The following is a 15,568-nucleotide window of genomic DNA, read 5'->3' on the forward strand; positions in this document are numbered from 1 at the left end:
ACTTGACCTAGACTTCATCAAGGCAATCATTCTGACCAAATTTCATGAAGATCAATTGAAAAATACAGCCTCTATTGCATACACAAGGTTTCTCTTTGATTTGACCTAGTGACATAATTTTTGACCCCAGATGACCCATTTTCGTAATCAGCCTAGATTTCATCAAGGTTATCATTCCGACCAAAATTCATGAAGATTAATTGAAAAATACAGCCTCTATCGCATACACAAGGTTTCTCTTTGATTTGACCTAGTGACCTAATTTTTGACCCAAGATAACCCATATTCAAATCTGACCTAGATTTCATTCTGACTTAATTTCATGAAGATCAATTAAAAAATATAGCCTCTATCGCATACACAAGGTTTTTCTTTGATTTGACCTAGTGACCTAATTTTTGACCCAAGATAACCCATATTCAAATCTAACCTAGATTTCATTCTGACTTAATTTCATGAAGATCAATTGAAAAATATAGCCTCTATCGCATACACAAAGTTTTTCTTTGATTTGACCTAATGACCTACTTTTTAACCCAAGATGACCCATATTCGAACTTGACCTAGATTTCATCAAGGTAATCATTCTGATCAAAATTCATGAAGATTAATTGAAAAATACAGCCTCTATCGCATACACAATGTTTTTCTTTGATTTGACCTAGTGACCTAGTTCTTGACCCCAGATGACCCATTTTCAAACTCGGCCTAGATTTCATCAAGGTAATCATTCTGACAAAATTTCATGAAGATCAGTTGAAAAATACAGCCTCTATCGCATACACAAGCTAAATGTTGACGGACAGACAGACGACGGACATCGAGTGATCAGAAAAACTCACCTGAGCATTGCTCAGGTGAGCTAAAAAACATAGTCCAAGTCCTGGAGGCAGGAATTTACAAAACTTCCTGTTGCCTATAAAGTAGAAGTCCTGGGAATTCCTGACAGCAGGAAAACAGAGTTTTGATATGTCCTGGCTTTTTCCTTTAAGCCCTGGATATTCCTGGCTTTTCCCGTCTACCTATCTTTAATTCCTGACTTTTCCTGGCAAAGACTCTTATAAACTAGTCAACTAGATGCCCACGGGCAAAATGTCGAGCCCGCCCTGGATCGCTCACCAGAATAATATGAGCTACATGTTTCAAATGTCAAACTGATGATTTTTAGAAATTTTTTGGAAGATTTTCCGATGTACAATCAAGTAACCCCTGGAGCGGGGCCAATTTTACCCCGGGGGTCATGATTTGAACAAAATTTGTAGAAGTCTACTAGGAAATGTTACATATCAAATATCTAAAATCTAGACCTTCTGGTTTATTTTTAGAAAATTTATGAAGATTTCCCTATGTACAATCAAGTAACCCCTGGGGCTAGGTCAATTTGACCCTGGGGGGGGGGGGGGGTCAAGATTTGAACAACTTTTGTAGAGGTCCACTAGGCAATGCTACATGTCAAATATCTAAGCTCTAGGCCTTCTGGTTTATTTTTAGAAAATTTTGAAGATTTTTCTATGTACAATCAAGTAACCCCATGGGGCGGGGTCAATTTGGCCCTGGGGGTCACGATTTGAACAAATTTTGTAGAAGTCTACTAGGCAATGCTACATGTCAAATATCTAAAATCTTGGCCTTCTGGTTTATTTTTAGAAAATTTTTAAAGATTTTTCCATGTAAAATCAAGTGACCCCTGGGGCGGGGTCAATTTTGACCCCGGGGGTCATGATTTGAACAAATTTTGTAGAGGTTCACTAAGCAATGCTACACGTCAAATATCTTAGCTGTAGGCCTTCTGGTTTATTTTTAGAAAATTTTTAAGATTTTTCTATGTACAATCAAGTAACCCCATGGAGCGGGGTCAATTTGACCCCGGGGGTCATGATTTGAACAAATTTTGTAGAAATCTACTAGGCAATGTTACACGTCAAATATCTAAGACCTAAGCCTTTTGGTTTATTTTTAGAAAATTTTTGAAGATTTTCCTATGTAAAATCAAGTGACCCCTGGGGCGGGGTCAATTTTGACCCCGGGGGTCATGATTTGAACAAATTTTGTAGAGGTCCACTAGGCAATGCTACACGTGAAATATCTAAGCTCTAGGCCTTCTGTTTTATTTTTAGAAAATTTTTGAAGATTTTCCTATGTAAAATCAAGTGACCCCTGGGGCGGGGTCAATTTTGACCCAGGGGTCATCATTTGAACAACTTTAGTAGAGGTCCACTATGCAATGCTACATGTCAAATATCTAAGCTCTAGGGCTTCTGGTTTTTGAGAAGAAGATTTTTTAAGATTTTTCTATGTAAAATCAAGTGACCCCTGGGGCGGGGTCAATTTTGACCCCGGGGTCATGATTTGAACAAAATTGGTAGAGGTCCACCAGGCAATGCTTCATACCAAATATCTAAGCTCTAGGGCTTCTGGTTTTTGAAAAGAAGATTTTTAAAGTTTTTCCTTTCGGTTGCCATGGCAACCAGAGTTATGCATGGAATTCAATTCTTTGAACAATTTTTGTAGAGCTTCACCCAAGGAACATTTTTCTGAAGTTTGGATGAAATTTGCCTTGCGGTTTATGAGGAGATGTCGTTTGAAATAAAAGTTTACGGACAATGGACGACAGACGGTGACCCATCCGAATAGCTCACCCTGAGCCTTTGGCTCTGGTGAGCTAAAAAAAAAATAAAAAAATTCTAAGTCCAAACAAAAATCCTTACCAGTAGAGATAGGTCAAAATAGACCTCAAAATTGGGATCCGGACAAAATCCCCTGCGGACAAAACCCCCTTCACTCATTTTTGCATAGGCATGTTGGCGACTGATGAGAACAGCATTGCACTTAATTTATAACAAAAGATATAAACCAATCTGTTTAGTACACTTAAAAGCATGCTCACCTCAGCACCTTCTGCAGCTTGAAAATCAATTTTAACATCAAACACATAGAACCAGCCCTCTGCAGTCAAGCAATACAAGTTGTTCTGTAAAACATGATAAATCTTATTTTTATTTATTTTTGTTGGGTTTAACATCCCACCGACACAATTATAGGTCAAATAGCGACATTCCAGCCAAGTTATTGCAGTGCACTGACAGGAGTATACATATTACACAAGCCTCTTCAAAAGAAGCTTTGCAGACATTCTAAATTTAGCCTAGCCTTTAATTTGAGCTCTCCAACGGTGAGTGCATATCCATGGTTGGCGGAGTCATGAGTTCACTCCCCAGGCAAGTTGTATGTTATCGCTGATGATTTAATAAAAACACATTTTGCTTTAAATGATTTGGCTTCTGTCTCCGAGTTGGCAGTAACTAGCAGAGAACAGACTGGTTCTGGTATAAAGTCCAGGAACACTGTTTTAGAAACTGTCACCATTACATAACTGAACAAGAGCACCGCCTTGCGGGTGCTGACGCTCATCTGATTTTTTTTGTGTAATAGAAATATTGTCCTACCCATGATTTTCTAAGTCTAAAAAGGGCCATCATTCTTGCAAAAAGCAGGATAGAGTTATGTTTCTTGATGTACAGTGTCCACTTATGATGGTGAAAAACTGTTGCAAGTTTTAAAGCAATAGCTTTGATAGGTTATGAGAAAAGTTGACTTAAACATAATACTCAACCAAGAAAATGATTTTCTAAGTCCAAAAGAGGCAATAATTATTGCAAAAAGCAGGATGGAGTTATGTTGCTTGCTGTACAGGGTCAGCTTATGATGGTGAACAAGTGTTGCAAGTTTCAAAGCAATAGCTTTGATAGTTTAAGAGAAAAAGTTGACCTAAACATAAAACTTAACCAAGAAATCTGATATTTTCTAAGTCCAAAAGGGGCCATAAATCTTGCAAAAAGCAGGACGGAGTTATGTTTCTTGCTATACAGGGTCAACTTATGATGGTGAACAAGTGTTGCAAGTTTTAAAGCAATAGCTTTGATAGTTTAGGATAAAAGCTGACCTAAACATAAAACTTAACCAAGAAACTGATTTTCTAAGTCCAAAAGGGGCAATAAATCTTGCAAAAAGCAAGATGGAGTTATGTTTCTTGATGTACATGGTCTGCTTATGATGGTGAACAAGTATTCCAAGTTTCAAAGCAATAGCTTTGATAGTTTAGGAGAAAAGCTGACCTAAACATAAAACTTAACCAAGAAATCTGATATTTTCTAAGTACAAAAGGGGCCATAAATCTTGCAAAAAGCAAGATGGAGTTATGTTTCTTGCTATACAGGGTCAGCTTATGATGGTGAACAAGTATTCCAAGTTTCAAAGCAATAGCTTTGATAGTTTAGGAGAAAAGCTGACCTAAACATAAAACTTAACCAGGCAACGCCGACGCAGACGCCGACGCCGACGCCGACGCCCGCTCAAGTGATGACAATAACTCATCATTTTTTTTCAAAAAATCAGATGAGCTAAAAATTGTTGAAAAACGTTAAAAATTCAAAAGCAAAGAAACAAAAACAACTTCTGATCTAGTTTTTCACCTAAGTGACTAAGGTATAAACTTATCATAGATTATAAATAGGCAAACATTCTGACCAAGTATCATGACGATCATGTATGAATATGGCCTCTAGAGTGTTAATGTTTCATGTTTCTATGATTTGACACAGTGACCTACTTTTTTATCGCAAGCATCTCACTTTTTAACTTGACCAAGATCTCGTAGAGAACAAGCATGCCAGAATGTCACAATATACATCCATCATAGCAAATTTCTTTACACTAGCACCTGTATTTGCAAATGGAATTTTAATTCAGTGGTTGTGTAGTAATTATTGTACTAAGCAGGCCTCGACCTTAACTTTTTTCAGCAGTTGCCAGCAGGTCCACCAACTGCTGAAATCTAGGAGAGCTGCTCAGACTTTAGTGGACCTCCAATTCTATCACATAAATTGTGATGTTGTAGACGTCATAACTTCATATGACTCAAAGAAACAGGACTTATTTCTAAAATAATTAGAAATGGAAGACTGTAGCACTCTGTAGCACGGGTAATTATTTTGGAAAGTGTCCCAAAATATGGACACAATAATCATCATCCACCCGACCCGTGTTGAAAGTGAAAAAAAAACATTAACAATTATCGGTAATTATTCTGATGATAAACTAAGTAATTGGCCTTGTTTTCATCATCAATTAACACCCCCACAAAGAGCTAAAAGAAGTGTGTCGATTATTATGGCATCTGAAGTGGAGATCAAAGCGTTATAGTTGCCCGAGATTGTCATGGCATTACGTCATGTTTTTGCGCCATGTGACAGATCAGTCTTATCATACTTTCTCGATTCCTTAAATTGATGAGAAGAAATCAGTAAAAAAAGTTTTTTCTTTATTTTTTAAAAAGCGAATGTGCAATATCCCGAATAAACTGACATGTAAATGTGTCAAACCGTGAACGATTATAGTGTATATCCTACCTCTGTGACCTATTTGCCCTCAAGGAATTTACAATTTATTGTTTGAGAAGAATATCTAACAAAGTGTTGTGTCAAAAAATATATGTACGAAGAACCATTTAAAACTTATTAAAATCCGCAGCAACATCATACTGCTTTATTTTAAAATCACATTTCTATTTACGTTCACGAGGTCACGTAACCTATTCTGTCGCGCTAACAGAAATCTGTTTGCCAAAAATCGTTTTACTCCATGTATTTAAATTGCTGCCGCTTTTTCATTATTTAAGATTTTTTAATTGTGTTTTTTGTACTTTCTGGTCAAAAGTCTTAATTTTATTACCATAGTATGTACCGTTTATTAACTTTAAGAAAGAAGTAAATAATCAAGATCGCGCTATTTTACAAAACATTATATGAAAATTTGATTGTTTTTAAAGAATTTTGCCTGCATTCCTGTCGATATCTTATTAAAATTGTTATAGAATTCAAACTCTATTAGTTCTCAAGCGGTGTTGATAATTTGAAGCGATTATATTAAAAAATGAATGCACTACGCGCGTTTTTTGTGTCAAAAGTAACCGCGATGTAAATTAGATATTACGATAGGGCGCACGTGCTCGTGAATGGAAAATTACCAGCATGATGTTTTGATATTTTTACGATTCGCAGGTAAATTCCAGTCAATCCAGGTTATTTTGCCTGATGTAATTTCTCAATTTGGTAAAGTTACCACGTAAAAACCACTCGCCCGATCAGTGGAGTAGTCCATTGGTGCTATCCTGACTTCAACTCGCCAATGCTTGTAACTGTAGAATGCCGTACTTAAGGCAAAATCAACTTTCGTTTTGTGAATTCGCCGATATGCATACGATTTTTCCCATATTCTTCACTTTTGCAGACCATGACTGAAAATTGGTTGACCGTCGGTCTATCCAACTTTTGATAATTAGTGGACCTGCCGATATTTTGGCTGCGTCGGTCCAACGGTCCACCGCTAAGGTCGAGGCCTGCCGTAAGTCCACAAAAAAAAAATCCTTACCAGGAAGAGATACCTTAAAATACACCTAAAATTTGAAAGTAGCATCTATGTTGGTTTTTCCCTACAGTCAATTTTAAACAAGAGTGCAAGAATGTCACAATATACGCCCGTCACAGCAAATTTCTTTACTCTAGCACCTGTATTTGCAAATGGAATTTTAATTTTGTGGTTGTTTAGTAATAACTAAGTGTTTTGTTTTTCTAAGTCCACAAAAAAACTCCTTACCAGGTAGAGATACCTTAAAATACACCTAAAATTGGAAAGTAACATCTATGTTGTACCACAGAAAAGTGGTCTTGGTTTTTCCCTACGGTCAATTATAAAAAAGTTACAATATAAGTTATTTATAGTAACAACTAAGGGAAGTTAATCTTAAAAAAAAAAAAAAAAAAAAAAAAAAAAATCAAAAAAAAAAATTGTAAGTCCTCACAAAAATCTTTACCAGGTAGAGACTGGTCAAAATACACCTCAAAATTGGATGTAGCATGCATGTTGTACTACAGAAAAGTGGTCTCGATTTTTCCCTACGACTAGTAATGAAAAAGTTACAATATAAGCTATTTATAGTAACAACAAAGGGAAGTAATTCGAAAGAAGGGAACTGCGCATGACACTTCGTCTCATGATGGTGTATAATTGTGTCAAGTTACATCAAAATCTCTCCATGCATGAAGAAGAAATGCTTCGGACAAAGTCATTCTTGTATCTGACCTTTGGCCTCTAAGTGTGACCTTGACCTTAGACCTAGGGACCTGGTTCTTGCGCATGACACTACGTCTCGTGGTGGTGAACATTTGTGCCAAGTTATATCAAAATCCCTCTATGCATGAAGAAGAAATGCTCCGGACAAGGTTTTCATTCTTGTATCATTTGACCTCTAAGTGTGACCTTGACCTTAGACCTAGAGACCTGGTTCTTGCGCATGACACTCCGCCTCATGGTGGTGAACATTTGTGCCAAGTTATATCAAAATCCCTCTATGCATGAAGAAGAAATGCTCCGGACAAAGTTTTCATTCTTGTATCCTTTGACCTCTAAGTGTGACCTTGACCTTAGACCTAGGGATCTGGTTCTTGCGCATGACACTCCTTCTCATGATGATGAACAATTGTGCCAAGTTTCATCAAAATCCCTTCATGCATGTAGAAGATATGCTCCGGACAAGGTCTGTGGACGCCGCCCGCCCGCCCGCCCGCCCGCCAACCCGCCCGCCCGCCCGCCCGCCCGCCCGCCAGGGGCGTTCCCATAATACGTCCCGTTTTTCAAACGGGCGTATAAAAAGTTACAATATAAGTTATTTATAGTAACAACTAAGGGAAGTAAATCTTTAAAAAGAAAAAAAAAGAAAAAAAAAAAAATCCAAGTCCACACAAAAATCCTAACCAGGTAGAGATATGTCAAAATACACCTCAAAACTGGATGTAACATGCATGTTGTACTACAGAAAAGTGGTCTTCATTTTTCCCTACGACTAGTAATGAAAAAGTTACAATATAAGCTATTTATAGTAACAACAAAGGGAAGTAATTCTAAAGAAGGGACCTGTGCATGACACTCCGTCTCATGATGGTGTACAATTGTGCCAAGTTACATCAAAATCCCTCCATGCATGAAGAAGAAATGCTCCGGACAAAGTCATTCTTGTATCTGACCTTTGGCCACTGTGACCTTAACCGTAGACCTGGTTCTTGCGCATGACACTCCGTCTCGTGGTGGTGTACAATTGTGCCAAGTCATATTAAAATCCCTCCAACATGAAGAAGAAATGCTCCAGACAAAGTTTTCATTCTTGTATCCTTTGACCTCTAAGTGTGACCTTGACCTTATAACTAGAGACCTAGTTCTTGCTCATGACACACCGTCTAATGATAGTGAACAATTGTGCCAAATTACATCAAAATCCCTCCATGCATGAAGAAGATATGCTCCAGACAAAGTCATTCTTGAATTTGACCTTTGACCTCTGTGACCTTGACCTTAGACCTAGGGACCTGGTTCTTGCGCATGACACTCCATCTCATGATGGTGAATGATTGTGCCAAGTTTCATCAAAATCCCTCCATGCATGAAGAAGATATGCTCCGGACAAAGTCTGTGGATGCCACCCACCCGCCCGCCAGGGGCGTTCCCATAATACCTCCCGTTTTTTCCAACGGGCGTATAAAAACACTGTGACAAAGATTTGTGGTGATCAAGTAGCAATGTGGCTTCTAGAATGTAAACAAGTTTTCTTCTATGATTTGACATAGTGACCTATTTTAAGATCTCAGAAAACTGAGTTTTGACCCTGACCTATATTTCATAGTTTATTTTTATTTATTTTTTATTTTATTTAGGTTTTACGGCGCACCAACACAGTATAGGTTATATGGCACCAAACAGGACTACAAATTTTGGTTTCACATTTTATTTACATTGAAATAAAAACAGGAGATAGAGAAAAACATTCTGGTAATATTTTAAGAAGATAAGGTTGAAAATCTGGTCTCTAGAGTGTTAAGAAAGTTTTCCTATGATTTGACCTAATGAACTAATTCAAGAACTCAGTTTCATATAGACAAACATTTTGACCAAGATTTATGATAATCAAGTAGAAAATTTTGCATCTAAAGCACTTACAAGATTTTCCTATAATTTGACCTGGTGACCTACCGATTGTTTATGACCTCGGGTAAACTATCTAGATTTCAAAAAGACAAACATCCTGACAAAGCTTTATGGTGATCATGTAGAAAATATGGTCTCTAGTGTCTTTGCAAGGTTTTTCTATGATTTGACCCATGACCTACTTTACTTCAAATATTCCAGAATTGCTTCATCATTGGGGGTCGGTAATTTAAAAGCATGGCTGCTCTATTGACGGAACACAGAAAGGTTAGTAAAATCTTATTCATTTTTTGTTTTTGTTTCTTTTGTTGGGTTTTAACGTCGCACTGACACAGTTATAGGTCATATGGCGACTTTCCAGCTTTGACGGTAGAGGAAGACCCCAGGTGCTAGTTTTAAGCAAAGTCTCCCTATTTATACCGAAATAAAACACTGTTTTAAGGCACTGACCTCCAGATTTGGCTAAAAATAATCTTTCTCTCAAATTGAAGTTTGGTCATATTATGAACATTAGAATACAATGTATGAGTTTTTGTTTCTAAAATATTATAAAAATTCCAAATCAATAAAAAAAGATGACCTGGTCGGGAATTGAACCCCGGACCACCGCAACAATAAAGACATTTTCCTGTCGTCATAGCCAATAGAGCTATAGCGGAATTAGTGAATTATGACTTCAAAATATAGATATTTATAATCGAGACAGTTTACCTGGAGTAAAAGCGTTACAAGCGCTTTTCAATTTTCATTGTAAAAGTAGTAAAACCAGCAAACTCTCATGTGTTTCCGTAAAATATAGTTTGTCAGTAATTAAGTTTCAAAGCCTTCTTAACAAATATAGCATTTATTTCCAGATATCTAAAAATTTTTTTTAAAAATTGTGTTGTCGAATGATCTGGAGGCCAGTCCCTTTAAAAATACTTACTTGACTCAAAGTAATTTCAATTTCAAAATTTCAAAAGCCTTTGAGAAAATAAAAGCCAATTGCTGTATCAATTTCATGATAAAACAGTACTGGTGCATCATGCGAGTACAGCTAAAATTTACCTTTCCTCTGCTAAATATGTCACCAACACCAACACATGTTATCTGCAAAAAGATAAGCAAGTGTAAACATGTGAGTCCTTTATTTCTGTATATTCTGCATATATACAAACAGTCCAGTCATTTTAATTTCTGAGTAGTCCTAGTAGAAGAAATTGTGACAAATTTTTAACAACAGCTATAATTTTGCTACTCAACCCTTATCATGCTCCTCCTTTGCAACCAGTGTAGACCACAATCAACCTGCACATCCATGCAGTCTCATCATGATCTGCGCTGTTCGCGATTCAGTCATTATAGAAATTTAACAGGGTATAGGTAAAGATGTCTTCTCTAAGGTAAGTCAGGGCATTTAATTATCAGATTTAACTTTTAATCTGGTAAGTAATGATCCAAGAAACAACAGGAGAGTCTACCGATGGTCTCAAATGAAGTTTGACTTTATGAGCCATCTACTGCCTTGGCAAATACTAACACTTGAAGAGGAGTGGTGGAGTGGAGTGACATGCTATCATGCTCCAAAGTTTGAATGAACTAACAGACATACCTAGCATAAGGGTACACCGCGAGATTTCAAATCAGAGCATACTACCGGTAACACTGAGATAAACAGACTTCTATGTTCTAAAATCTCTGGTTGCAAAGTTTTTTTCAGATAGCATTCTATAGCTTGAAATACATGTTGTACTAAGTAATATGTAGATGTGATCAATTGTGAAAACAGTTTAGTAATAAACTTGTTTCAATTATCTCTCCCATGTAAAGTTCACATAACACATGTATCTTAGTTTCTTAGAAGCAATACCCTAACTGTAAAATGAGTTTACATAATTTCAATAAAATATTCTACTTGCCATGCCTAAGTTTGAACAAAGTCTCCAAGGTGCATGTCCCCTGCCTTTGAAGATGGCTAACTCTCCATCAATATTGCCAACGGCTAGTTCGTTACCCTGTCAAAGTTAAGAAAAAATGTAATTGGCAGCACATATTTCCGGAAATTAAAACTTGCTTGTGTTACTGTGTTTTATGTCACATCACTCAGAGTTGAAGAAACTAGAGCTATCACTAAATTTATCTAGGTCAAGTTAGAATATGGGTCATCTGCGGTCAAAAACTAGGTCACTAGGTCAAATCAAAGAAAAACCTTGTGTATGCGATAGGGACTGTATTTTTCAATTGAGTTTCATGAAATTTGGTCAGAATGATAGCCTTGATGAAATTAAGGTCAAGTTCGAATATTGGTCATCTGGGGTTTAAAACTAGGTCGCTAGGACAAATCAAAGAAAATGTTTTGTATGTGATAGAGGCTGTATTTTTCAATTGAGGTTCATGAAATTTGGTCAGAATGATTGCCTTGATCAAATCTAGGTCAAGTTTGAATGTAGGTCATCTTGGCTCAAAAACTAGGTCACTAGGTCAAATGGAAGAAAATAACACATTTTTGGTCCGATCTTAATGAAAATTGGTCAGAATATTTGTTTCTATGAAATCACTAGGTCAAACATGTTTACACTGTTATTGTGTGTTTCTGAGGTGAGTGACCTAGGGCCATCTTGACCCTCTTGTTTGGGTGTAGGGAAGTGGGGTAAGTATGTCAAATGTCAAGGGCACAGTGACCTTAAGACTGAAAGCAGTTACCGCTCAATAAGTTAAGACTGCTTGGGGTGATGGTGGGGGTCATTAGGTCAAATGTGATGGTGACTGTGAGACTGAAAATGGTTTCTGCATAGCATGAACATTTTGGTCTAGTCATCAAATGTCATAGGATGAATGCTTTTGGTAGTAGATCCAAGGTCAAGGTTACAGTGACCTTGAGACAGGAAATGGTTATTGTTCAATAAGTAAAGAATGCTTTTGCCTAAAGTTGTCATACTTCATAGGATGATTGCCTGTGGTAAGTAGGTAATCTCTGTTGCTTTTGGTTGGTCAAGGTAGGAGGGGCCTTCAGACTGAAATCAGTTTCCACTCACTATCTAAAGAATGGTTCGGGCTACAATCATTAAACTTCAAACTGTGATTACCTTTGGACAGGCCTAGGCTTTTCAGACAAGAAGATTTTTAAAGTTTTTTCCTATATAAGTCAATGTAAAACTTGGGACCCCAGGGCAGGGCCTCTTTCCACCCCGGGGGCATAATTTGCAAAATTTTGGTAGTAGACCACAAGGCAATGCAACATACCAAATATCAAAAGCATCGGCCTTGCAGTTTCAGGCAAGAAGATTTTTAAAGTTTTTTTCCTATGTAAGTCTACGTAAAACTTGGAACCCCCTGGGTGGGGCCCCTTTTCAACTCTGGGGCATAACTTGAATAGTCTTGGTAGAGGACCACTAAGCAATGCAACATATCAAAAGCCTAGGCCTTGCAGTTTCAGACAAGAAGATTTTTAAAGTTCTCTTCCTATACAAGTGTATGTAAATTTTGTTTGTTTTGGGTTTAACGCCGTTTTTCAACAGTATTTCAGTCATGTAACGGCGGGCAGTTAACCTAACCAGTGTTCCTGGATTCTGTACCAGTACAAACCTGTTCTCCGCAAGTAACTGCCAACTTCCCCACATGAATTATCAGAGGTGGAGGACTAATGATTTCAGACACAATGTCGTTTATCAATAGTCACGGAGAACATACGCCGCCGGGATCGAACTCGCGACCAGCGTCGTAACCAACGCTTACCTACTGAGCTAAGCGGGCGGGCTAGTGTATGTAAAACTAGGGACCCCCGGGACAGGGTCTCTTTTCACCCCAGGGTAATAATTTGAACAATCTTGGTTGAGGACCACAAGGCAAAGCTACATACCAAATATCAAAGGCCTAGGTCTTGTGGTTTCAGAAAAGAAGATTTTTAAACTTTTTCCTATACAATTCTATATAAACCATGTGACCCCCTGGGCAGAGCTATATTTGACCCTAGGGGGATAATTTGAACAATCTTGGTAGAGGACCACTAGATGATGCTACATACAAAATATCAATGCCCTAGGCCATTTGACCCCAGGGGGTAATTTGAACACTCTTGGTAGAGGACCACTAGATGATATGCTACATACCAAATATCAAAGCCCTAGGTCCTGTGGTTTTGGACAAGAAGATTTACAAAGTTTTCCCTATATAAGTCTTTGTAAACCATGTGACCCCCAGGGCGGGACCATACTTGACCCTATGGGGATAATTTGAACAAACTTGGTAGAGGACCACTAGATGATGCTACATACCAAATACAAAAGCCCCAAGACCTGTGGTTTTGGACAAGACGACTTTTTAAGATTTTCCTTTCGTTTGCTGTGGCAGCCCAGGGTTTTTTTCGGCCGTTTTTACAGCCGTTATTCGGCTATATTCCCAATGCCAAAAAGTACGTATTTTTCCCAAAATGAGTGCAAAAATTTCCAATCTATATTCTGAAAAAAAAATTCATCAAAACTGCACAAAAAATGACCAATTATGGACAATTTTGTAATGGATGTATGTTAAAGAGGTTCTACAATGTGAAACAAGTGTATGAGAAAGTGCTTAAACACTTCATTACTATATACTATGGGACTAAATATTTCCCAATTTGGAACATTTACACATCAAAATTCCCAATTTTAGGGGTATAGGCTATGTTCCCAAATTAGCCAGAAAAAACCCTGCAGCCAGAGTTCTGCACGGATTTCAATTCTTTGGGCAATTTTGAAAAGGGGCCCCCAAGGATCATTCCTGTGAAGTTTAGTATAAATCTGCCCACTGGTTTTGAAGAAGGTTGATACACAACACACATCGAGCGGTCACAAAAGCTCACCTTGAGCCCTTGGCTTAGGTGAGCTAAAAAACTTCCGTAAATGGCTGTTGTTTTTCATCTGAATGTTTTTTCACAAAATGAATGCGCGTCTGCATCTAAAATTGCAAGCTGTTGAACTTGTGCATGTGTTATTTCCTGCCAAGTTATACCCGGCGATTTCAGCTGCCAAACGAAGTGATAAAAACCAAGAACACGTCTGCTATCTGGAATGAAATCGCCGGGGATAACTGAAATATTTCACTCGTAGAGACTTGTACAGGCTGGTAACATTGCCCAATTGGGCTTACGACATAAAAAGTAATACTTCTTGAAAAATAATGAAGATATTTCTTTCAAACTTGGTCCATTTATTAAGCATAACAAATGATACAAATCAGAATAAAGATAACTTGGTTACCTTCAGTTTCGGTAGAATTATGTCCCCTTTTCAGATTTTTATGATGCATAATCTTTGAAGTCCAAAAAGATAAGTTCTAATGCTAAGTTTAAAACAAAAAAGGGTTCAATGGCTTTCTGATGCTCTAAATTAGTGCGCTAGTACATGAATGTATACATTTTACTCTGCTTTCACTTACAACATTATAGAGAAATGTTAGTTCTAAAAAAATTGCTCATACATCTGCACTAGAAACAAAGTATTTACCCTAAATATATAGAATAAAGGTATTGGCGCAAAAGTTTGGAGCAATAGAAAGCCATTGAACCTTTTCTATTTTAAACATCGCATCAAAACATAATTTTTTTGGACTTCAAAAATTATGCATCATAAAAATCTGAAAAAGGGAAGTAATTCTAACAAAACTGAAGGCAAAAAGTCATTTCTACCTTGATAAGCATTATATGTTATGCTTAATAAATGGACCAAGTTTGAATGAAATATCCTCATTATTTTTCAAGAAGTATTACTTTTTATGTGGTAAGCCCGATTGGGCAATGTTACCAGCCTGTTGTACTGTGTATTTCAAAGCACTTTATGGGGTCAGTTTAGTATTTATGCATACATGCCATAATTTTTCAGGACATTTCCGGGATTCTGAGTTAAAATTTCCGGGATTTTTACCCTTTGTCCGGGACATACACCATGACATTAGTATTTGTTTGTTTCATGCCAGGCCTTTTTTCTATCAATTTGGGAATGCCACCGACACCGGTGGAATTGGGAAAATGCTCTCGGAAATTGTCTTAATTGGGACAATTTGCAAATTACCAAAATCTACATAAATGTGTTTTTGTGTGAAATATTAATGAACTGCATTTCAGTAATTGTTCAACAGTTTTATAATTTACCTAAACATACATACAAGTTAGCAAAATTATCTTAAAACAGCAAAAACCTTAAAAGGTATAAACATTTGGGAATTTTAAATTCAACTTTGGGAAAAAAACATACTTTTTTGCATTGGGATTACCTCCTTTTACCGGAGGTAGATTTATAGGGGAAAAAAGCCCTGCATGCATAAAATTAATATCATAAAATTACATGCAGTTTCCGGAGATAAACATTGTTCACTTGCTTAGGAATAATTTGCTGCAAATGTCATCTAGCTTTCTAAGGGAGGTAAATACGGTAATTCACGTCTATAGTTCAGCACGTGAATTGGTTGCGTTCCCGAGGGGAACAGAATTAGGAGACTTACTACATACCGTATTTTCCCATATTAACGCCCCCGGGGGCGTTATATTTTCCAAAGAGGGGGCGTTTATTTGAGGTAA

At 37.2% G+C, this 15,568-nt stretch overlaps 1 protein-coding gene across 1 annotated transcript in view; it reads right to left on the reverse strand.

Annotated features, from left to right (window-relative positions):
• LOC123536372 (KICSTOR complex protein ITFG2-like) overlaps window positions 1–15,568 on the reverse strand; it is a 53,888-nt gene that overhangs the window by 37,061 nt on the left and 1,259 nt on the right. Inside the window, exons 2-4 of the mRNA XM_045319508.2 lie at window positions 10,935–11,030; window positions 10,084–10,125; window positions 2,888–2,971 (exon numbers count right to left, since the gene is read on the reverse strand). Coding sequence (XP_045175443.2) covers window positions 2,888–2,971; window positions 10,084–10,125; window positions 10,935–11,030 — 222 coding nt within the window. The remainder of the gene's footprint in view (window positions 1–2,887; window positions 2,972–10,083; window positions 10,126–10,934; window positions 11,031–15,568) is intronic.

Source organism: Mercenaria mercenaria, chromosome 17 (genome assembly GCF_021730395.1).
Source record: "Mercenaria mercenaria strain notata chromosome 17, MADL_Memer_1, whole genome shotgun sequence".
Taxonomy (NCBI): domain Eukaryota; kingdom Metazoa; phylum Mollusca; class Bivalvia; order Venerida; family Veneridae; genus Mercenaria; species Mercenaria mercenaria.